Source organism: Pleurodeles waltl, chromosome 6 (genome assembly GCF_031143425.1).
Source record: "Pleurodeles waltl isolate 20211129_DDA chromosome 6, aPleWal1.hap1.20221129, whole genome shotgun sequence".
NCBI lineage: Eukaryota > Metazoa > Chordata > Amphibia > Caudata > Salamandridae > Pleurodeles > Pleurodeles waltl.
In genome coordinates this window covers 705,844,356-705,869,643 of record NC_090445.1, presented here as the reverse complement: position 1 = coordinate 705,869,643, position 25,288 = coordinate 705,844,356, and the positions used below count along the sequence as shown (strand labels likewise).

The following is a 25,288-nucleotide window of genomic DNA, read 5'->3' as shown; positions in this document are numbered from 1 at the left end:
AAGATGACTCTAACCAGCCTAGCGTCATTTCTTGACGCAAAACCAACCCTACCAGATGTCTCCTGTCTTATAGAAGACAGGAGTCATGCCCACCACCTCAATGACCAGCACAGGGGACAAGGGTCCCCTAGGCATGGACATTGCACCCTGTGCCATGTAGGGGGGCCAAGGCACTTAAAAAAATATATACTTACCTCTACTTACCTATAATTACCTGGGATGTGGTCCCCCATCCTGTGGTGGCCCTCTGGTGTGGGTGGAGGCGTTCCTGGGGATTAGGGAGGGCACCTGTGGGCTCTTTCCATGGTGTTTGGCCATGGGCTTGTGTCCACAGGTCCCCTAACACCTGCCTAGACCCAGTCATTAAATAATGGGGCTAAGCAGGCTTAGCGCCATTATTTAGGCCTGCCTCCCTCACATGAACCATTTTTGCACAGGAAGCTAAATAAGGCGCTAGGGCCTTGGAGTTATTTTTTGGGTGGGAACACCCACCTAGCATCTCATTGATGCAAGGTGGTTTCACGCATCCAGAAAATTACTTTAACTCCAACATTTAAATCTGGCCCTCAACGTCTATATTCAGCATTGGACCAGTCTGTATTCATTCTGCATCCATTTGTATACATACTGGTACAATTCTGTGTTTTTTTCATGCAATAATGCCGTTTGTGTGAACTGATTTTCGTAGCACTCATACAAAACAGCACATAAACTTTAACAGCTACATTTCTTCAGTAAGACTCATTAAGCCCACGTAGCATTCTGGTAGATTTAGTCCCTGAAGTTTTTAGATATTCAATATTAATTTACAAGTGAAATACAGATGCTTTAATTTTTTTATTGAAACAGTTAGACCAGTTTAATTTTCAATGAGGTAACTCCCTGATATCATGATAACTCACTTTTCTTAAAGCTCTCAAGAGGGACCTTACCTTGTTGGGTGCTGCTGTCTATGAATGCTGCAGAACAACTCAAATGGTAAAGACCAAGTCCCTTTTGAAGCAAAGAAGTCCCTCTGTGATGCATGCCATGGACTACGGAAGTGCACATATCATGAAGTCAGGCGCTTATCTAATAAAAAAGTAACTGTAGTAGGTGTTTGAGCATGAACATGTCATCATGAATGTGTGCAATGGTCTACCTGACAGTAGAAGGAAGCCTATATGAATAATATGAGGAGCACTACTTGCTTCAATGTCTGACATAATAGTAACTTGGGTTTTTAACCATGAGCACTTTAAATTATGGGACTTAAAATCCGGAATTACCACTATTGCTAAATAAGATATGATCATAAGATATACATCTGCATTTGCCAATATTATAATATTAGAACATAGAGGGGAGCCATACCATGAAACCAGAACTAATAGTGTGTTACTTGAAAAGCATAATGAAACTGAACAGTGAACTAATGGAAAGCTGGGTACAAGTTAGGAATACAATAATCCAATGCATTGGCCACACTATCTTGCAACAAGGATAGTGGGGTGGGAGTTTACTGGGCAGGTGTGCAAGGGAAGGTCAGGCAGGGACTAGCTCTGATCAGAGAGTCCTGGGGCCGTATTTATAGGCCTCAATCACCACAGGAGTGTCACTTTTTCTGACGCTCCTGTGGCATTAAGCACTGAGCCGTATTTAAAAGTGGCGTTAAACCACATTTTGTGGCTTAATGCCACCTTGTAAATACCGCCTCTTCCCACGCAGCACTGTGCGTGGAAGGGGAGTGCAATGGGTGTTGCTGTGGGCGTGCCACAGCAACACCCATTGCATTTTGACGCTGCCTCAGATTTATGAAATTTGGTAAACCTGAGGCAGCACCAACATCTAATGCCACCCCCATGGGTGGCATTAGCAGGCCGCAACGAGGAGGACAGCTGTTATTCCTCCTCATTTTCTGCTTTTTCTGTGGCACGCATGGAAAGAGCAAAATGATTGTTTATGTGAGAGAAGGTGTCCCTTCCTGCACATAAAAATCATTTGAAAATGATGCTTTGTCACTTCTGTGTGTGCTGCATTGTGCATCACACACAGAAGTGCCAAAGTGCCATTAGTGATTGTTTATGTGCTAGAAGAGACACCTTCCTGCACATAACAATCACACCACTCAAAGCAAACATCCTTGCACGATGGTGCAAGGATGCCTGCATTGGCAGCTAAATTTAGCACCAGCACAGGGGGAAACACAGGGGTGCACCATATTCCCTTAAATACGGTGCATCCCTACATTTCTAAATTTATGCAGCATGGCGCTGCCAATTTTGGCCCAGCACTGCGCTGCGCCACTTTTCCTTAAATCTGTCCCCATGTGTCCCATGATACACTACAACCTGTGCTATTAATGTAGACAAACCTGAAGACCATTACACTTGTTTGTCTATTGATCTTAGGTAAGCATTTGCCATATGTATATCTTATGGAAAATGTAAATAAACAATTAACATAAAAACATAAGGCAAAAAAGGTGGAGGTCAATCTTTTTTATTCTGGTCTTTGCTTACCCATGTATTGTGTCTGAACAATGATCCTCTAGTATTCAGGAAATTATCAAAGACATACTTGTTTAAAATCTAATTGTGTTGGTGAGATTTTGCTTTGTATTGATTGTGTCTAACACCAGACTGCCCATAATACTAGTAGTGCCCTCTTCTAAACTACTAAATATATTTAAAAAGATTTTAAAAAAAGAGAACATAAAATACCAAATGCCACCTTAGACCCAGAAGCTAAATATTTGTTTACATGTATTTATTTATTTTTATTGACTAAATAATTACACAAAAAAATATATTCATGGATCCCCACACCCACAGCCCTCACAGATAAAAGGTATTATACAAACAAATCAACAAATCAACCTTATTTCCATATTTCATATATAAACTCTATACGATCTCTTCACAAAAAACTTTTCCCCCTTGTTGGCAGCCCTCCTTCAAATTACATACCAGAGGGTGCCTCCTTTGGGGAGTACACTGGAAGAGCTGGTAATGCACCTCAGTAATATCATTCTAAAATCATCATTGATAGTTCCACTAATCCTGTTATTGCACTCAAATGTTACTCCTCCAACTCACAGCCCAAAATAGGCCTTTTATAAGTATTGCACCGAGACATTGGTGAGAACGGCATTTATCATACCCAGATGCAATTTTCTGTTAGTATTGCACAAGTCCCTTTGTTGCATTGAACGTCCTATAGCATCATACGCAGCCTAGCACATGCTGTGCCTACAGGGTACCATTGAAATTGTGTAAAATTGAACCATCAGGGACTATCTCGTTATAGTCCTCAGGTAATCTACATACTCCTAGTCAGCCTGCAGTAGAAATTATCCCGTTACTACACTTGGATGTATCTAATGTTGAGTTTCCTCAAACAGTTCAATACCAAAAAGAGACCTTTCAGTAGGAATTGCACTAAACCAGTTATTGACCTAAGCTTTCTGTGGTACCTTAAGGCACATTCTATACCTTACCCATTCCCATTGTCATCAGCCTGCTGTTACAGCACAGACATTTTCTCACTGTTTCAATGCCCAAAGGGGAATTTTCAGGAATCAGTGAACTAATCCCATTATTGCACTGAGCTATTTTATATCTCCCTAGGGCACATACCCTGCCTCACATGTGCACACCATCTAGTCAGCCTGTGTTAGATGTTGACATCATCCTGCTGTCTCACCACAAAACTTTCCTACACCCCAAAGAGCCCAAAAGCAGCATTCAATAGACACTGCACTTTGCCCTTTATTGTACATTTCTCCTATAAACCCTAACCAAGCAACCTCAATTGTGGGGTTTTGAAGACATGTTCATGGTACAAGTCATCTCTTATTCCCATTCCTTCTTTGAGGGTTCAATGTCAGTATGGCCCATAATTGTTTCTTCTGTGTCACCTCTTTCCTAGAGGTATAAGAACATAATTAGGTTCCTAGCAATGTCATTTTTTGGCATTTAATACGTCACACAAAGTCAATTTGTGCGACTTTGCTTGGCTTAGTAGATGCAAAGTAATGCAACATAGGACATAGTTTTACTTAGTGTTAGATAGGCATTGCATGAGAGAAGTATGTGTGTGTCTGTGCATCCATCCATGTATTTTGAAGAAAACCCAGATTTACAAAGGCTTGTAAACCTGGGTTTGTGCGAAATGACTGCCCTACCAACATAGGCATTAGAATTAGAAAGAAATATCTTCATTTCTCCTTGTCACTTTCTCTTTCCGTAATTGCTGTACACATAGAAAGAGGTATATGCCTCTACGAATTGTTTTTGTGCAGGAAGTAATTCCTTCCTGCACAAAAACAATCCTGCCTCTAATGCAGGCACCTGTGTACCATAGATCAAGGATGAATATGTTAGTGCAAGTGCACCAGTGCATAGAGAGAGCTGAGCCGTGCCATAACTTTGTAAATATGGCACTGTTCACCTCTCTCCTGTCCTTGCGACACAGCGTAGCAACTTGCATTGCTGCCCTATGTTGTGTATGCTATTATTAACTATGCCCCTTAGATTTAAATAGTGTGTGAGGTAAATTGGTGTGGTCTGCACTTGTCGCTTAATACTCACACTCAAGTATGGGGCATTAGTGCCTCATTGGAGGCAGGAAGTTGGAAAGAGGGCGCTTGTGTACTCTTTATTATTTAGTTTCGCCATCAAACTGGCGCTTGAGTTAAATGAGTAAAAGTCTTAGCAGCCTAGGACATGTATTATTTGGTGAAAATTATTTTGGTCTAGAAAAGTTAAAGTAGGTTGTGTATGTTACTTGATTGCGTTCCATACAGTTCCTAAATCCTCTACAATTCAAATAATGATTACAGCTTAAAATATAAATTACAAGGAATTAGAAAAGATTAGGCCTTAGGGTGCATTCGAGCGATCTTTTCCAAAACTGATGTTCTAAAAATGTCCATATTGCTTTTCATAATGCAAATATTAAAAGATAGGTTTGTTATAATTACGAGGTCATTTTGTCAAATGAAATTGAAAATGATCACAGAAGTTGGTTGAGGCAGCCTCACAGCAAAATTGGACAGTTCTTGTGAATTTATCAAACAAGGATTAGTATTCTGTATACTGCTGGAGAAAAAGGCAAAAAAATCCTTTTGAAAAGAGTAGTACTAGTAGTAACGGTTATTAGTATGTTGATATTAACAGATGCCTTTCACAAAGCTTCAGATAGTTGGAAGTGACTCCAAAGCTGGTGTGCTTAGATGTCATGTAACACAAAATATTCTATGAGATAGAAAGTGATTGAGTAAGAATGGAATGTGTATGTTTGTACATTATGAAGCACAATAAATTGCCAATCTATATCAGCTACTTTGTTCTGGCTATCATTTATTGGTAAATCACAAATACATTTCTTGCTTTAATCTGCATTAATATACGTTTTTGTACGGAGTATTAATGGACTTCTATGATTGGGTTATACTTTTGCATGTCAGTTCTGCTGTTAGTGCTTCAGTTTGGCCGCTGCAAATAAAATGTGGCAGATGTCCTATCTGCTGTACTAAATACATATTTATAGATGTGTAAAAGTGAATAATGCAGATGTTTTCCACTGAGGGCCCCTGAGTGACATCAAGTGGATAATGAGTGTGAAGCTTGAATTTTCCATTACATCACTCAGACCCGGATGTCAAAAACGTCTGTTATTCACTTTTCATCCACACGCATGGTACGCTTGGCCACCAAAATCGTTTGCTACTGATTTCAACAGCCATCGAGGGAAGAGGAATAATGTGGGAGTCATGCATTACATATGCTCTAAAAATGATAAAAAAAACCTGGCCTCCTGCCACCTTTCCCCACCACCCTTTGTGCTTTCACCTCCCCTCCCAATGCTGTGCTCTTCGGAGCAGAGACAACACTGCACTGAAAACTCTCACAGAGCTGTGTTAGAGCAACCTGGAATTCCATTATAGTATACAAAAAAGTGATGGTTGTAATGCTTGAATTAATCTCAACCACAGTTAAATCCCTTATGGCCGCATCCTAGCCTGTCATTAATTTCCACACTATGCCACCTCAGCTGGGACTCAACCATGTGCAAATTCTTGAACTTGCTCCAGTAGGAACAGTCCAGCCTGAACTGCCAGGCCATTTCCTCCCTTAGCCAGAACACAAGCCAAGCAAGACAGGTTTCACCATTATTAGATCTCATCAATCTAGTGCAGCTTGGGTTAAGTGGCACAGTGTGCACAGGACCAATATCTGGGTATACATACCCCACTTATGGCACCACACTTAAGTACACAAAAATCAATGAATGGAAGAATTGAATTTTCTGAGCCACTGGTAATCACTCGGCCGTATCACAGTCCATATTTATTTTTCACACCCATGCCACTTCAGTTTGGAACCAGCTATGAGGGAATCAGACTTGACTCTGCTCCAGTAGGAATAGTCCAGCCCCACACAGCTTTGTCAAAGCAGTGAGTAATCCAGTTTTCAACCTGGTATGTTTAATAGTTGCTGTCAGTGAGAGCCACACATAACAAGTTTATTTTAGTCAATGGCAGTCTAAATATGGCAGGCAGGATATCTGGCATGTTTTGTGGAGTACTCTTTCTGCTAAACTCTAAATTTTGCTTTGAACTTGATAAATGTTAGTGCACAATACCAGAATTTTGTTGAACTCTAAATTGTGCCAACAGTCTTACACAAGACACTTCCAGGTCTCCAGAAGCAGGTGACTTTATGAAGGAAATGCTGGGGGAGGGACTGTCAGACCAGTAGTAGAAGCAAACACCAGCCCAGCAGGAACACAAGGATCAGTATTATAGCACAGAGAGGGTTGAACACTCCTCAAAGGTGTTCAGCATTATTTAGTAACAGCTCCTCCATTCATAAAACAATTACACACATTAGTGAAGAAACACATAAATATTAGGCTTCCCTCCTTAGTTTAGGGGCAAATAGAGGGTCCAAACATACAGAAACATCTGGTGGTAAGGAAAAGTGGATGCGTAGCATTACATATCATATATGCATGTTTGTCTTAGCTAATCACAGTTTACCTCTTTTCATGCCAACCTTCATGCTAGCCTTGAAAGCATTTTCTCCACTCACCCAAAGGACCATGTTCCTTTCAAATTAGATATCCAGGTACGTTTTCACCCTCTTTCAGACCTATTATCTTAAGACATTGTTGCATTATTCAAATCTCAGTCCTACCCATCTTCTAATTTAGCCATGATCAGTACTATCCCCATTCTGCTCCACGACCACGCTTCTTATAGCCCTATTCATCCTTTTTAAAGTTTTTTAGTCTATCATAGGCCTAAGTCCATTCTACCATACTCATGTTCAGTGCCAACCCTGACGATAGACCAATTACACCTAGTATAATCATTCATTTTTCAAAGACCTTCCATCTCCCTAGTTCATCAATTCGTACCTCAACTGCAACATTCTTTTTAGCAGTCAGCCTGAAGTTACCCTTACCCTCCCAGTCTTTGAGTCACTTGGGAGAGTCTGAGACCCAATCAAGGAGTGTTATATTCTGTCATTTGTATTTAAAATGTGGAGAGAATTGGGTGTCTGTAGTCCAACTGAGAACAAAATATACAAAGTCTACATTTATGAGAAATAATCTGTAGTATTTTCCTGTCCTAGACTTGAGCCATCCAATAACTGTGTTTATGATTACGTCGAAGTCTACGATGGACCGCTCTACACATCTCCTTTGCTCAGAAGGATTTGTTTGAGTTCATCATACAGCTTCACCTCTTCATCAAATAGCATGACTGTCTTGTTCTCAAGCGATGGCAGTACCACCTCCTCAGGATTCCGTGGCTTCTATTCTGCCATTGAACCAGAATATAATGAGACTGGTAAGTTCTCAGAAATTGAATTGACTACAGAAAATGAGGCAGTACCCAATTGATGGCCAGTGTACCCTGTAGAAAAGGTTTTAACAACTTTGAGTGGATCATGTCTCTCCACGAAAGGCAATTTTATGCACATATATATAGACCTGTAATAATACTTTTAAACATAATGCCTACCTGAATAGATGACTTGTTCTCCTACTTGAGTGCTGGAAAAGCTGTTCTTGAGCCTGCTGTTTTTGAGTCTGCGAACGGGTTATCAACTACTACTAAATAACATGTAGATGTAATTGACTGTATCCATAAATATTCAAAAGTCTTCACTGCAATTATACTTCCTCACTAATATCTCGCCATTGAATTCAGGGTTACTATTTGTGATCATAAATCACTGACAAATGAGACATGGTTCTTCATGGACTATGGGCCTAATTACGACTTTGGAGGATGGGATACTCTGTCACAAACATGACGGATATCCCATCCGCTGTATTACAAGTTCCATTTTATCCTATGGAACTTGTAAAACGGAGGGTGGGATATCCGATCCACCAAGGTTGTATTCAGGCCCATGTCTTCTGTTAAGCAGGAGTGTCGTACACATAACAATATCATGTCTAGCAAGGTTTCTTATTTCTCCTATTATGTGCAAAGTGAACTGAGGTTTTCTGATTTTACTGTCTAGGTGACAGCACTGAATGAGCACAAATTGTCTTTATTTCTAGGTAACCTGCCCATCCAGAAACAGAAGGGCTTTCCTGATCAACTTCTGAATCACAACATTCCTATCTGTCCTAGCTCCCACAGTCAGAAAAACAACAAATCAGGGATTTATGCTACAACAGTGAATACTAAAACAATAACATTAGCAATTGTTATGGTGCAAGCCGGGATGCAACAGCTTATGTTGTTATGTTATGCCATGCTATATGTTTCATGTAGGCTGCACACAAATTGCTCCTCAGTACTAGCAGTTCCAGAACATAGTGGAAAGTTAAATATTGATCATCAGTGAAGAAGAGAGACTCAGCCAGGCCACCCTCTCTGTGGCATTGAAGAAGGCCCCCCATCTGGTTACATCAGGAAGGGGGAAGAATCCTCATCCCCCTTAGGCTAACATAAGAAGCTTAAGGAGCCATGAATCATATTGTATCTTGCAAAAAAGGAGCCTTGGCCCTTGCAAGATTCTATAAATACGTAAAGTGCCTGAACCTTTGCACTGCTTTCAAATTAGTCTCAGGCAGTGTATAGGGCTTGTTTCTACCTTTAATATAGGACTTTCAGGCCTTTCACTGCCTCACCACCCTGCCTGAATCATTGATTACTGGACGAGCCCTCCTGGACTTTCTTTGAAAAGACGTGCATTTGGGTGCTTTGCTAGATTTGACAGATTCACACTTGACATCTGGCCTCTTTGGCATTAGCTCACCAACACTAATAGGCTTGGCAGTCCTTAGCAACCACCACTTAAATATTAAGTCCTCAACAAAAAGTGGGTCTGGACTGAGCCTCCTTGATACTCTTTGAGGCGAGTCCCAGCACAGTGCGATATTTAGTACACATATTAGTGGAAATACTTTGAAGATGACAGAAATCACTGTGCTGGATGTCATACAGCAACCACAGTTTAAACCTGGATGTAACATTGAATATGATAGACTTGTGTGGAAACCAGTGCACTAATAAAGATTAAAGCAGATGTTAACATACACTACACAAGAGCTCATGGATAAGCACAATACAGTGTTCATGCAGTTATATTGTTCATGAATTTCTAATATCCTCCAAGCCCAAAACAAATCCACGATGGAAGACAATTTACCAATCCGATGCAGTACAGACAGGGAAGCACACGCTTTTCTAACAGTTCATATTTGCAGACCTTTAAATGGACATAGTAGCTTAAAACGATGGTTGCACTCTTCCTGCCAAAACAGGTTAATTTGTATTTAAGGTTCATGACTATAAAGAATTACAAACATCTGACGCACCATAAAAAAAGCAAAACACAGCTGCCACCAAGGGCCTGATTTATACTTTTTTAGCATCGCATTTGTGTAATTTTTTGATGCCAAAGCGGCAAAAAGTTACAAATTCTAAATTAATTTTGCAAGTTTGCGCTGCTTTTGCATCAAAAAATTATGCAAATGCGGTGCTAAAATAGTATAAATCAGGCTCTAAATGATGAGGAAAACTGTTAGTAATGAAGCAGTGTTTGTACTTTGTGTGTCAGCTTTGTGGAAACCGTGGAGTTATACCACATCAGAGTGTCAGCGTAACACATGGGCACTGATCCCAAATCCACACACATTCAGCACAGATCACAAGGTTCTTTGGACAAAGTTGGCATGCTAGCCAAGCAAATGCTGGAACACTGCATATTGAAGGACCTGTGAGCAACTAGGAAATTGTTTGAAAATTAACCAAAGTTAGTGCATCAAAAGGTATGACTACAAATCACTACTGTCATACCTGCACTTTTAAAAGTTGATCTGTCAAGCAGGCTTCCTCTATTTTTGGTGATGATATGAGGGTTCTCTGTAGGTATTTATGAGCCCTGGTTGAATGTTCAGCTACTTAGCTTAGTGTCATGGTGAGGAGTAAAGCTGCTTCTGTGCCTTAGGGCTCCTTGGTCTACTTCTTGGGATTCCAGGAGGGGCACAGTCAGCAACAGAGCAGACCAGCAGAGATTCAAGAGGGCTGTTAGGCTTAGTCTCACCCAGGGGGAAATGGACAGCATGTTAGCTTTGTTGTCTGGATTTCACATTTAGAAGAAAGACCCACACAGAGTACATACAACATTCAAAGAGCTGCATGGTACTAGTACCTTATATTCCCACACCTGGGCAGGTGGGAAGATGTTCACTTCCAGTCAGTGTCAATTGCATCCTTATAATTTCAAAGGACCATTCAGTCAAGATGGACAAGTCTTTTCCTCTGCAGATAGGAGTTTGGCAAATCCTGTAGCCAATTTTCTGGTGAGAAAGTCTATGGATTCCCTCCAGACAAGCTAAAATGGAGAACATAGTAGGAAGAAGGGAATATTTTAAGGAATCTTATACAAAAACATGTGGTGTAGTTGGTTTAAGATTCCGGGTCACATTAAGAGTTGAAGAAAATTTAAAATCCCTTGATTTCTTGAAGAAACTCTTAAATCAGAGTAGAATCCTCTGAATGTTCTCTGCAGCCGGTGTATTATTGTGAAGGAAATTCTGCCAGTGGACTAGAGCACTCAAGGAATGTTTGTGCAACCAGTTCACTTGATCTATTTTCCCTAAGGCTTATGGAAGTGATGATCGTGCACAATTTATCTGAATATTAGATTTAATACAAAAAACATGAACTGGTCCCTATCTACCCCAAGTATCTGGACTTACATTACAAAGGCAGCTGGCAGGGATCTAAGCACCACTAAGGATGATGGTGTCACTAACCAGTAGCCACGCAGAAGTGATGATCAGGAGAGACTACCCCCTTGAGACTGACGATAGGGAGATCAATTGTTTATCCCTCACCTGGTGGCTTACCTAAAACATAGCCCTAAAACTGCAATCTTCAGTTTGGGGTCAAGTGATTAGGCGCCTCTTCTCAAACAGTACCAGATATGTAAAACACATGGTGAATTTCAAGGAAAAAAATGACAGTATGGCAAAGTTGCACCCTGGGTATGGGATCTGTTTATGAGCAACCTCAGTTGTATGTAGTCATTTGATGTGTGGTGCCATTACCATTAAGCCTGATTCTCAAAAAAGCCTGTTTTCATCACAATTGATGCATTATTTTGCAGTCAGACTCTACCGCTGTAATCAGCGAGATGTTATAAGCATTAACAAGGTAAAGGGAATTTTCACTAAGAGTCCCAAACCTCACTCCTCATAAAAATGTATGAGGGCAGAATTGCAATGAGACTCCAAGTTGAAAGTTGTGTATGCTGGGATGAAGGCCTGCACAGGGAAGCAAACCTCCATCCCAGCATTTAGAATCTCAGTATTACAGCATTATGAACACATTCGTTTTTAAGGAGCAAGAGTCAGAATGCTGCAACTGGCATACTGTGGTCAGATGCTAAGGAGGGCTGCAAAGGTCTGTGGGATCCGTGTATGTCCTTCGCATACCTCCATCCTGCACAGGCAGTGTGTCAGGTGTCACATTCTGACAGCTTAACTTTGTGAGTGGTTAACACCTGTCCATGGCGCACACTAACCTTTCCTTGCTCTTTGACTGCATAACCATTCACAAGAAGATATGTCATACATCTGTGAAACTTAAGGGAAGTAGATGTACCCCTTTGCCTTTCCCTTGCATTTCGCATGGGTCACACTGTTTGCTTTGTAATTGTAGTTATGAATTGCACAGCAATTGTATGCATTGTAATTTCTGACTTGCACTGACTTTACGAATGCAAATTCTTTTGAGAATCCAGCCCCAGATACTCCGCGTTGGCTGTGATACTAAACTGAATGTCTGCTCTTTTGAGGTCTAAAGATACGTATTCTTTGCTCCTAGTTGCACTGTTCTGCTCAGCAGACTCCATGCAAGCAGTGATTTCCAGATCTTACCTCCAGTCCCTGGGGTACACCGGATCAGATTTGTCTTTGAATATTAACAGCTGTCGTCCCCAAACATCTTCATCTGCTGTCACATTCAACATTCCTCACAACAGCTGTGGTACAGTGAAAGAGGTGAGACTGGGAGCTCTTTCTGTGATACAACTAGTGACGGTTCTTCCATTCTGTCCTTGTGTTAATGCTGCGAGCAGGACTAGCACATGCTATCAAGCAGACACCCGCAGTACATTCTCCCTTCATTGTTCAAAGGCTCTCAGACTGAGTGTGATAACGAAAACCAAATCACACATATATGTTAACTTGTATAGCTCTGTATTGCCACTGTAAATACATTTCCCACAAAAACGCCCAAATAAACGACCTAAAACTAAAGTTACAGATATCATTGGTGATTATTTGCACTTGCGAAAACAGTGCTCACCACAAGTGGTTTAATTTTGTTCTTGGCATGGCTTTTGCCACTCAGGGCAGGGGTCTAAATGGCAGTACCCGTGCTCACATACAGGAGAGGATGTGGGGATAATGAAATGTGGCGCCAGAGCTGGCGAATGTGGAACTGGAAAACCAGGTTTGAGTCTCGGCGTCGAGACAACAATATGTGCTTCTGTCCAAATCACTTCTGCTTGTGCCTAACAAAAATGAATGTGTCCTTGTGTAATGTAACCGGTACTCATGTAAAGCACTACAGCACCGTCGGATTGACGTTGTGCTATATACAACTATCAAAGGAAAAGGGGCAAGACAAGGGTTTCCACTGAATTAAGAGGCACTATTAAAACTCTGCAATTTACGCCCTTGTTGATTATCAGTATTTGGAGGTATTTAGGCGTGGGACTGTTGCAATTAATGCATAATTCCAATATTGCCCAATTTTGGAGTGCACTTGGATGGTACTGTTGAAAGAGTAGTAATTAAATCAGTAATGTGGCCCACTACTAGTATGTGACACTCCCTGGGCTCTATTACACAAACTGCTCTGTGGGCACAACAGGTGTGTGCACCCACTTTGTGCGCCCCCAGGGCACTTTATTACAGAAGGGGCTGCCAACATTTGTGCTGCCCCTTTGGTAATACAGATAGAGGTGGTGAACAAGTAATGGTGGTGCCTTCCTGAGAGGGTGTTCCCTCATTTGCTAGGGGATGTGGTCCCATGCAAATGAAAGAATCTCTTCGCCTGTGTGCCTGTGCCACATTATGGATGAGGGTGAAAAATGAAAGAAGCCATCAGGAGGTGCACAAACAGTGCACCCCATGAGGACATTCCTCAGGAGGGGGACAAGGGGTCCTATGGACCCCCAAACGCTCCTGCAGGTGAGTACAGTCACTCACTGCACAGGTCTGCAAAGATATCTTTCCAGGGCCGGACTGGCGGTAACGGGCATCTGGCCTTTTCCCAGGAGGCTGGAAGGGTGGGGACCAGTTTTACAGTGGTTGGGGTCAGTTATGTGACTGTAGGCTGGTTTTGTAGAGCTGCTGCAGAATTGACCCACTGTAACAAAAGCAGCAGTACTTTCTGTTTGTAACCCCCACCCCTGACCCAGGGGCTGGTCCAACAAAACTGCCAGGGCTGCTTTGGGTTCCTAGTCAAGCCCTGGATCTTTCTCTCCTCTTGGAAGTTCAGCCACTCCTTATTCCACTTGAATGCTATGCTCGACTTTCGCAGCTGTCCTGAGGGCAGCACATTCACAATGATAGGAATAGCTTTCCCTGTTTGTGCCTGGAGCCCCTCCTGAGAGGTGTGCCGCAGTGCAAACAGAAAAAGTGCACACTGTGAGTAATACAACCCTACTGTCTAACCTGTGACCCCCACAATCTAATCAACTGTGGTATAAATTCAACAATATCAATTTTCCAGCTTCAGCATTTGTAAATAACCTACACAGGAAGAGCAATGGAAAACATTTTGTTTGATCCCATTGAGGAATACTGGGTTTCATAGTCCTCCTTTGAAAATCACTGTAGCGCTGTTCGACAGCATAGCAGTTTTTCTCAAGGGGAATTGCCATTCTTATAAATGTAATACAATCACTGAAATGAAAGTGTAGTTCAGCGCTTCTTTATCCATCTCCCCTCAACTACTCAACTTAGATGGGGTGTTTAGAAGGTTCAGAACTCAGTAAATTGTACATTACTTAATTATTGCTTCAATTGTAGGCAGGATCAGCAATTTTAGCTAAAGTCTGCACAATTGCAACATTAGGAAATATATATTTGCTGTACATTGGCAAAATTCCAACATTTCAGTGAAGTTCCATGTTTTTAAAGCTACTTTATGGGACTAGAAAATGCCATATTATGTCCTTATAGGTGAATTCCCAGCCTAAGAGTCCATATGAAACCTTGATAAGTGTTAGACTTTTCATCCTTGGCGTGGTCTCCCTTAACTTTTTGCCTCTTTTCCCCAGCTTGCTGATGTGTGCTGGACTCTGATTTTGCTGTTTCTATTACTCTGGACACTTTACCACTGCTAACCAGTGCTAAAGTGCAAGTGCTCCTGTTTAAAATATGTATGTAATTGGTTCTCCATGATTGGCATATTTGTTTTACTGTAAGTCCCTAGTAAAGTGCACTAGAGGTGCCTAGGGCCTGTAAATCAAATGTTACTAGTGGGCCTGCAGCACTGGTTGTGCCACCCAGACAAGTAAACCTGTAATCATTTCTCAGACCTGCCACTGCAGTGTCTGTGTGTGTATTTTCACACTGTAAATTCGACTTGGCAAGTGTACCCACTTGCCAGGCCTAAACCTTCCCTTTTCTTACATGTAAGGCACCCCTAAGGTAGGCCCTAGGTAGCCCCAAGGGCAGGGTGCAGTGTATGGATAAGGTAGGACATATGGTAATGTGGTTTATATGTCCTGACAGTGAAATACTGCCAACTTCGTTTTTCACTGTTGCAAGGTCTGTCTCTCTCATAGGATAATATGGGGGCTACCTTTAAAAATGATTAAAGTGTAAATTCCCCTAAAGAGTAGATGGACATGTGGAGTCTGGGGTCCCTGAACTCACAATTTAAAAATAGATCTTTTAGTAAAGTTGATTTTAAGATTGTGTGGTTGAAAATGCCACTTTTAGAAAGTGAGCATTTTCTTGCTTAAACCATTCTGTGACTCTGCCGTGTTTGTGGATTCCCTGTCTGGGTCAGTTTGACAGTTGGGTTGTTTTTCACCTCACACTAGACAGTGACACAAAGGGAGCTGGGGTGTAACCTGCATTTCCTGATTAGCCATCTCTGCTAGGAGGGAGGGGCGGAGTGGTCACTCTCATCTGAAAGGACTGTGCCTGCCTCTGACAATGCAGACTCCAACCCCCTGGTGTGTGTCTGAGGCCTTGCCTGGGCAAGGCAGGATTTCACAAGTAGGTGTGAGTCCCCTTTGAAGAAAGGTGACTTTAAAGACTAAAATGGGTATAAGAAGGGCACCCAAATCTACAGACTTCAGAAACACTTCTGGAACCAAGAGGAACCTCTGCCTGGAGAAGAGCTGATAGCTGAGGAAGAAGGGCTGCCCTGCCTGTGACTGTGCTTTGTGGAGCTTTCCTGCAGTGCTGCTTCTGCCAGAGTAAGAGGGCAAAGACTGGACTTTGTGTGCCTTCCATCTTGTGAAGAAATCTCCAAGGGCTTGATTTAGAGCTTGCCTCCTGTTGTTTGAAGTCTCAGGGACAGCAAAGACTTCTCTCTGCCAGCACCTGGAGTCTCTGGAGAGACTCCTGCTCTGACAAGTGATGCCCTATCCAGTCCCTGGGCCCTTGAAAGGAAAGCTGGGGGAAATCCAAGGAAATCGACTTCGGATGACTTCGGACCGACGCCGCTGCTGAATCCGGTGATGCCGCGTGCACCCGACGCCGTGACCTTCGCTGGAACGTGACGCTCTTCGCAGGCCCGATGCCACTGCAGCCCCACTGAAGTCTGCGACTCCATGGAAGTCGTCGCACGACGTCGTGACTGACGCCGCTGGAAGTGCGTGGATTCAACGTTTCACAAAGACTCCACGATCCCCGACTTCGCGCATCAGCTTGTTTTCACTCATCACCAAAAGTACTGTACTTGGGGGTCTACACGACTACGTGTCCGGCGGCGCTGGTGTCGGCTTGTAGGGAACGACTCCGTCACAACGCCGTGTTAACACCTCATCTAAGCATTTTTGTTTCTAAGTGCTATTTTTGAGTTTAATCTTTAAAAATTCATAACTTGACTTGTATATGTCGGATTTTTGTCGTTTTGGTCCTGTTTTGTTTAGATAAATATTTCCTATTCTTCGAAACCTGTGTTGTGTCATTTTGTAGTGTTTTCATTGAGTTACTGTGTGTGTTGGTACAAATACTTTACACCTAGCACTCAGAGGTTAAGCCTACTGCTCTGCCAAGCTACCAAGGGGGTAAACGGGGGTTAACTGAGGCTGATTCTCTTTTACCCTGACTAGAGTGAGGGTCCTTGCTTGAACAGGGGGTGACCTGACTGTCAACCAGAGACCCCATTTCTAACAATAAGCCTAAATATTTGGATATTTCATTACCTTAAGTCATTTGCTTTTCCAATGTGAATCTGAGGAGAGTACTAACACACTATGATTTTTTATAGGTGGACACAAACACTTTTATTTACTCCAACACCATCCGTGCACACCCACCTGCAACGCTCATCACTCGCCAGAAGAAGCTATACGTAACCCTGCGCTGCCGCATGAACCAGGACTCACTGGTAGAAGTCATATACTTGGCAAATGACACAATTGAGATCAACAAGCTGCAGTATGGGCGATATGACATGAGAATGTCCTTCTTCAGCTCACACTCCTTCCAGTACCCCATCTACGACTCACCATACCGCGTCAGCTTGAACCAGGAGTTATACCTTCAGGTGTCTCTTCATAGCTCGGACCCAGACCTGGAGGTGTTCCTAGACACATGTGTGGCCTCTCCAGATCACTTGGACTTCACATCCCAGACCTATGATTTAATCCGGAGTGGGTAAGTGTGCATTGATCCACCATTTACATTCGTTACACACAACATCCAAGTCACCCACTTTTCTCAGTGATTCTTCCGCTACCATCCGTAAGGCAAAGCAAAAAAAACAACCTGTTATTTCCTATGTAGTAAATAGATTTTACTGAGCCACTTCGATAACCCCTCACCTTCAATAAAATCAGTTTATGGATAAAGATATTCACTATCTATTTTGACTCAGTCCTCTTCCTCTCATACTTTGGATAGACGCACCGTACGTAAAAACAACTCGGAACTCAGCCCCAAGCTTCATTCCATCTCATAACCATTCATTTTTAATCTCAGGCTTTTTCGTAGTAAGTTGTCTTTCAGCTGATCTTCCCAAAAATGCTTTATTCCAACTACAGACGATACAATACAAAACTGCACAGTAGACTGTGGCTGAAAAAGTACCATGCCTCTATACAAGGAAAACATTAACACTCCAGAGATTCCCTTCAGACACGTGATTTCAGTCCAGAGGATGTTGTGCTGTTGAGAAGGCTTTCGGTATAAGATGCAGCTAAAACATTGAAGCCGAATTTTTTAGCTATATTCTCAACTGCAGCTGATACTCCGCCACGCCCCTCTTATCGGAACCCCACAAGCCATGTACAACAGAAGAATAGGCTGCTTCTCTAAACACATTTTAATGTTTACAGCACTATTATGTGCAGACATTCGATATACGTGCAACAGTGCAACAGCTGAAGCATTAGTAAGTGAAGCCACTGCAGCAGTTTTTGTTACAGTGGCATCCTGAGTCATTGACTGAGCTATCAGTGCTCCAATTCAAATCATATTCCTTATTATGAACTGAATAGCCTTTAATGAAGTCAGCTGATCTTTACCTCAGATTTCTACAACCCATGTCTACTACCATTTCTTTTACTTGAAAGTGACTCAAGTCACATGCTTTTAAGAGGCCTACGGGGCAACATTTGTCTTGTCCTGGTTCTCTGGAACTACTAAAGAACTGCAGGTCTTCCTGTGAATTCTCACCAAAGCAGAAGTCATTGATTCTCGACACTTTAAATAACTGGGAACAGTTCAGAATCACCTGTGCTCAATAAATAATGTAATAACTTTCCACAACATACTAATAACAACAACAATAATAATAACCATCATAATACAATTATTTGTATTAGTGTTATTAATATTATCTTTCAAATCAGCTATTTTACTGTGCAAAATGATGGATACATACCTGAAAATGTTTCTTATGTCTCCTCCCACAAAATCCTAAAATGAATTCCCCAAAACATTATTTTCCATTATTGAATTTTAAATTCAAAGTGTAAAAGTCTGCAAACATTGTGTGGCCCATGGCAGTTTTGATTATGTTTTAAAATAGTAGCCACGTTTTCCTGTCTTATTTACAATGTTACTTACTTTGAAATATGTTTAAAAAAATTAACCCGTAGTTGTTTATAAGGTATACAGAGCAACATGTTCATGAATAGCATATACATATTTCTAAGCGTATTTTTATAATTTTCTTATTGTCGTAGTTGGACTCTTGCTCTAGGCAAGACTGCTGGTTTAGGAATGACAGCACTTTTGTTTGTAGGCAACTAGGCCAAGCCCACAACAAGTTGCAACTGTCGGCCCAACCCTACCGGCTCACAAGCAGCACCTCATCAAAAACCCAAACAGTAAAAGGTGACTTATGGCAGCCTTTATGCATGGACTCAAGAGTGTGACATATCAGGGGAGTCGTGGTTAAACGGAGATTATCCTTTTCTCCCTTTTCTCATATGAGCAATAAGTCTCATTCATACACAGTGTCAATAGGTTTTATTAACAAGACTGCAATCTACTGTAAGATGCATGAGCTGTAATGATTAGATAATGAACAATGCAATAATCGGAATTGTAAAAATGAAAGTTGTGAATACAAAGACCCCTACCATCTTGCAATGAACGTGGAATGTAAAATATCCCTAAAACCCTAGCATGGGGAACCTAATATCTAACCTAAAGAGAGCTGGGTGTTTTAAACCTAATCTGCAAGTACCATGTCCATAAGAAGCGCACCCAACCCTTGTTACCTTGGAATGAGGTCTCTAGATCAGACTCCATGGGGACCCAAAGGCTGAATCTACATCAAGGCGACATGTAGAATAGATAGCCTTGATGGCATCTGGTAGGAATCTCTTTGATCACTTTGTCTGCATGCAATATATTTATACAGATCTTGTAGGACCCCTGACGCATGTATGTTAACAAACAATAGATAAGAAGGCATGCTTGGAGCAGCAATTATATAAACAATTCCCTTCAAAAGTATATTATGTTAATGGCGCACGTAAGTGGGAAAGGAACATGATGTGAATACCTATGTATATCACTTGTCTTTGATGCTGATAGTGACGCCTTGGCACTGTAAACATGAAATCAAAACTTCTACCTAACTATAAATATATCAGCCATCTTGGAAGAAATAATTAAATAAATACACTAAAACAGAGCAGGTTAAGTAAGATAAAAGTCACTAGGTGACGAGGGCAAAGGCCTGCAAGCCAGAAGGCTGAGCGAACTCCTGATTCCCAATAAAAATAAATAGGATCCACTACATTATGTTTTACCAACAGTTAAAAAATATTTCGAACTATTGAATATTTATGAGGGCAAAGGCAACTGCTGTTTAAAGGAAGTGGAAAAATAGCTTCTTCAACCCCTAACAATCTACCCAATCTTAAATCAAGTGGCCAGAGTTGGTAGAAATTACACTGAATGAAACTTAATGAGTTGCAATGACAAATCAGATAGCTGAGTACCAGAATGCTGCATTTTGATTGGCTCCTAGTGGGTCGATACCTACCTCGGAGATTCAAAGGTAGTACCTTAGAAAAGCCTTATTACATCATCAAGTTCTGACCATTGGCTATGTCATCAGTATCATTAATATTTGTTTATATTTTTGCACTTGTTTTTGGAATATCACCTGGAATTAAATAATAGAATACAGATTTGAAAGATGCAGGAGTTAATAATTTTACTTTTCTTTCTTCAGGTGTGTTAGAGATCCTACCTACCACGCCATCTACTCTCCCTTTAGAAACAAGTCTCGATTTGCCTTCCGTGCCTTCCAGTTTTTGAGCAGACATCCCTTGATTTACCTGCAGTGTAAAATGGTGGTTTGCCGTGTGAGCGATTACTCATCTCGTTGCTGCCGGGGTTGTCTTCCAAGACACAAGAGGTCTCCAGAAGAGAACACTCAAGAAGCAAATGTCATTGTTGGACCAATTCAACTCAAAAAGTAAAATAATCACTACAAAAAGCTTGAAACTAGTGAATATACTTGGTTCATACATTTTAGGGACTTTTAGAAGAATGTGTTTTGTGGTTGATACCTACGCCACAGTATATTTTAAAGTGATTTGTACAATTTGATGCCATTAAATTGACTAATAAAATAAGTAATACATGTTTTGTCTTAGTCTAAGTTTTGGGACTATTATTAATTGGTTTATTTATTAAAATTGTTTGTAATTGAACTGTGTTAAAAAATCCATAATAATATTCAGCTCTGGAGATGTGACTTGCTAGAGACACACAGTCATATATATGAAAATCATATGCAGCTCCACATACCTGAAAATATATATAAGGTAATCATCACTTGGACTTATTTTTATAGGCTTGGTTACTCCCTGCATAACATGGTATCTATTTTTTATTCATACTGTCACAGAAAGAGGTTCAACATTTCCAGATCCATTGTCTGCAGGCTAATACATTTCTTTGACATTGAACCATTATAGCTTCCACATGGAGCTGAGGGGCCTGAGCAAAAAGATCAGTTCAGGGTTATCTCTGGACTTTCAGACATACTTGAGTCATTAAGAAGGCGATAAACAACAATTCCTTTTGAAATTTAAAGAGCTGGCAAAGGTCCTGTCTCATGATTTAGTCACTTCAGGAGTGTCCACACACTTTGTTATTTTTTAAATTTAATTTGTAATAGTTTTTATTCGTATGCAAAGGCGATTCAACATTATCAATACAAAGCCTTCTTTAGAGCAGAGCTGTATCACTTTCAAGAGGATGCATGATCAAAGCAGCAATGATTGAAAGTTAAAGTGGTGGAGTTAGCAAATGAAATACAATAAATAATAAATAGGTAGGGAAGACATTGATATTGACAAGTGGGGGAAGTGTAAGGGAGGCAGCAATGGCACAAACTACCTGCATTTGAGCAAAAAACTGTAATGGCTGCAATTGTGAAAGGTCATTGTATCATTATATTAGGTCTGTTGTTAGCCAATACCTTTTGTTTTTCTACTAAACTCACTTCTCTCTCTCTCCCGTTTTTTGTAAGTGAGCCATTACTCTCATGGAAAGCACAACCACTCTGCATTAGAGTGCTGTAGTATTTTACAATAAATACTTCTTAGCATATTCTAATAAACCAGTACCTTGCTCACTACAACTCCTCGGTGACTTGCAATATCCTTATAAATAGAAGTAGTGGTATTAGGGTAGAGGTACTATGATACGGGTACAAGTAGTTGTACTATCAAATAGGTAGGACAAGGGGTATGTGGATATAGACAGTTGTACTAGATGACAGGAAGGTTACAGAAATGTGATTAATAATTTGGGAGGAGTTTAAGCTTGACAGTTTAATAAACAAAATCTGGTTAGGTTACAAAACAATTTTAAAAGAATCTACACTAACCCTAGCTCCTTTAGAAAAATAAAAAGTAGGCAAAAAGACAGGAGCATGGTTCAAATGGTATAAGGTGGACCGGAGATATGAACATTCAGAGTGGAAGTGCCAAAAGCCACCAAGAAAACACAAAGCACGAATCAAAAATCATGGTTCACAGTGAATATGACATGCAATGGCGTGCAAATTTCAGGCAGTTCATAAGCAGGTCACATGGATCAAACATTGAGAACTGCAAGAAGGGAGCAAATAGCAGAACGTCAATCTGAATCCACAAAAACTTCACTTGCACCATCGGGCATGTCTTAACAAGAACAGGCACAAAGATAGAGAACCTTGAAAACAAGGTGTGGTTAAAAAAAAAAGAAAAGTGAGGATTAGAGCAACACCAACATAGTTGCAGTTAGATGATAACACTAATCCTTACAAGGATTAGATGCATGACGATAGAAAGAAGAAGACCAGAAAATAATCCTTGCCTTTCTCATTTCAGTACGGAAGCCACCGATTTAGATGATGTGAAGAATTTTTCTGTATTATTAGGTATTTTGGAAAAGCACAGGTTACTTAGTCAACAATGGCATGTATAAAAAAGCATTTGCATTGCAATGGGTCTTGCATTAGTTCAAGTTAGTGCTATTAGCGTCGTGAACTCCTATCCGAACTTTTCTTGCCACATAAACTGAAAATGAAAAGTAAAACAGTTTCACATAAGAGAGCCAAAGGACGCCATAAGTGTGAAGAAGCACACAAAAAGAAACAGAAATTTGCTCGCAGTTAAACATATCGGCAAAAGTGCAATTACCAATGTAACACAGTTGATGTTGTGCAAAACGCCCATCAACTGCCCAGCGAAATCACGCTGCGCAGGAAATAAAAAGAAAAATAGTCCAGAAGCCATTTGGAAAGCATGAAGCATCGTATGTTTTCAGTAGTTTGCCAGTGCTCTTGAGGAGGGCTAAACACCCGAAAAGCATGACGTATGCATGCCTTTTACTAATGAAATCAAAAGAATTTTATTTTAAAAGACAAGCCCATGAACCAAACAAACTGATGGGCGTGACATAGGCATGGTTAAAAGCCCACAGAGAGATTACAGCAGAGTCCAGGACTCTTGCACGCTCGTCCCTAAAAAAGTAAAATGGAGCATCGTCTTGGTCTGCCTCTCTGTCGTGGTGCCCCGTTCTCATCAAGCCACTGCTATAATGAGCCCCAAAGCAATATGAGTAGTGGGGTATTCAAGCTGCAGTGGTGAAGGAAAGCACCAGCATACAGCTACTAAAGCAGTCAGCAACTTCTGAACCACGCCGATATCGTCATCATTTCGTTTATTGGTTATTCAAAATAAAAAGTAATTAGCAAGATACATAAAACAATCACAATAAAAACGAAAATGACATTTTTCAAGCGGCACAATCAAAAAAACATGAATACATAACAAAATCTAAAAACAGATATAGCAAAATTGATCAAAAGTTAATCAGACTCATTATCCCGTGAGAATCAATAGGTCATACTATCTAGAAACCTTTGCCTCATTGTCTATGCTATGTGCAAAAACTTAGGCACCATCACTATCTTTGAGGTTTTACTTTTGCAAATTCTACAGGATTCTCCTTTTTCTACTAAATTAAGGAATCAACACAAAGGCACTAACCACTTGCTTCTACCGTTAGCATAAGGAGGGCAAGATAATAACAATGGTTTATCTATTTCCATATTGGTTTTGCAATAGAAACAGAAGTGTGACTTCTAGTGTTCACCCCTCCCCCAATAGGCAGTAAAAGCTCTACTGCCAGCGTCCCATACCTAAATTGCAAGAACACTGACCGTGCATGGGCCAGTCGTATGAATTCCAAGAACTCTTCATCATTACATGTGGATTTGTGTAGCAAGAAAACACTTGCAAGGCACCTGTGTTGATTCGATCTTCCCTGTGACTAGCAACTTTCTTGTGGGTCAATTTTCTTTTACCAGCTACACATCTCCTGGGCGAGTGGGACAGGGTTCCTCGAAGATCTTTCCAGTTCCAGATCGGCCCAGGCCCTTTTTATAAATCCTGTTGGAGTGTGGCTTTTAAAATCAATATTAATTACGTAATCTTGCAATATATTGTGTGATGAAGCTGCATAGAAAATGTGTTAACATAGAAAATGATGCATGCGTTGAAATGTGCCTACGGGGAGTGGCTACCAATGTATACGAAGACTAATGAAAAGACTTATTAATTCTGAATTATTATGCAATAATGTTTGAATTTGTATTAGTATATCATAATTAGAGTTATGTGTTCAGAGTTTTGCTTTATTAAATCAGAAAGCCTTAGCTTAGCGAGGATTTGGGCCTAGCTGACTGGCCTCATATTGAATTGTATTTTCGAATGTGTAATGTGCTGTTTTCCTGAAGGACACGAAGCTGTACTTTTCCAGGAGTTATGTGTGTGTGTAGCCTTAGTAAATTCTTTCTCATGAGAACTGGCTTGCTCAAGGCGACGTTCTTGCTAGATGCAACAGTGTAATTTGTAACAGGTGCAAGGTTAACCGTACTAGGAGAAAACAATGAAGACACTGACTGGAGCGCAAAGTGTAACATTCTCTACCTGACATTCCAACCATTGAAGACGTCAATAACATGGACCAATCCGCGACATGGGAACTGTAAATTGTGCAAAATTCTAGTAAGGTGCTTACTGAATTATTGGATAGAGATAATAATGCACCAAACTTCATCCAGTGAGGAACTTGGGAATAGTTAGACAGTTTTGATTTAACGGCGTAACCCAAGGAAAACGACACAGAGACACTTCTTTCACTTACACGGGGACCCTTACCCTTGTCATTTGCCATTCTTTTTGCTAGGAGACTTTTGCTAGATGATTTTTGCTAGTTGCCATATATTAGTTTAATTGCCCTGTCACTTTCATTTCACAATAAGCTTTATTCGGCCAACAGACCATCAAAGCAATACAATACAAAGATAAATAATCATCATAAATAAAACAGTACAAATCTACCATGAACCAAAATCTAAACATAAAATAAAATCCCTGATTGCCCAGACTTAAAAATCAGTTAAGATCATTGTTTATATAAAAATTACGTATACGCCATACTGCTACTAAAAACTTGCTTACTGCATAAATTAACACATTTGAATTTAAGATCCTCAGAGCTAAGGCACATTTCCTTATCTTCAATTCCCGGCAGATTTTACGGATCCATT

At 40.8% G+C, this 25,288-nt stretch overlaps 1 protein-coding gene across 1 annotated transcript in view; it reads left to right on the top strand.

Moving 5' to 3' along the window:
* LOC138300186 (deleted in malignant brain tumors 1 protein-like) overlaps window positions 1-20,802 on the top strand; it is a 160,535-nt gene extending 139,733 nt beyond the window's left edge. Inside the window, exons 7-10 of the mRNA XM_069239177.1 lie at window positions 7,623-7,840; window positions 12,344-12,519; window positions 16,982-17,370; window positions 20,408-20,802. Coding sequence (XP_069095278.1) covers window positions 7,623-7,840; window positions 12,344-12,519; window positions 16,982-17,370; window positions 20,408-20,657 — 1,033 coding nt within the window. The 3' untranslated portion in view covers window positions 20,658-20,802. The remainder of the gene's footprint in view (window positions 1-7,622; window positions 7,841-12,343; window positions 12,520-16,981; window positions 17,371-20,407) is intronic.
* The last annotated feature ends 4,486 nt before the right edge of the window (window positions 20,803-25,288 follow it).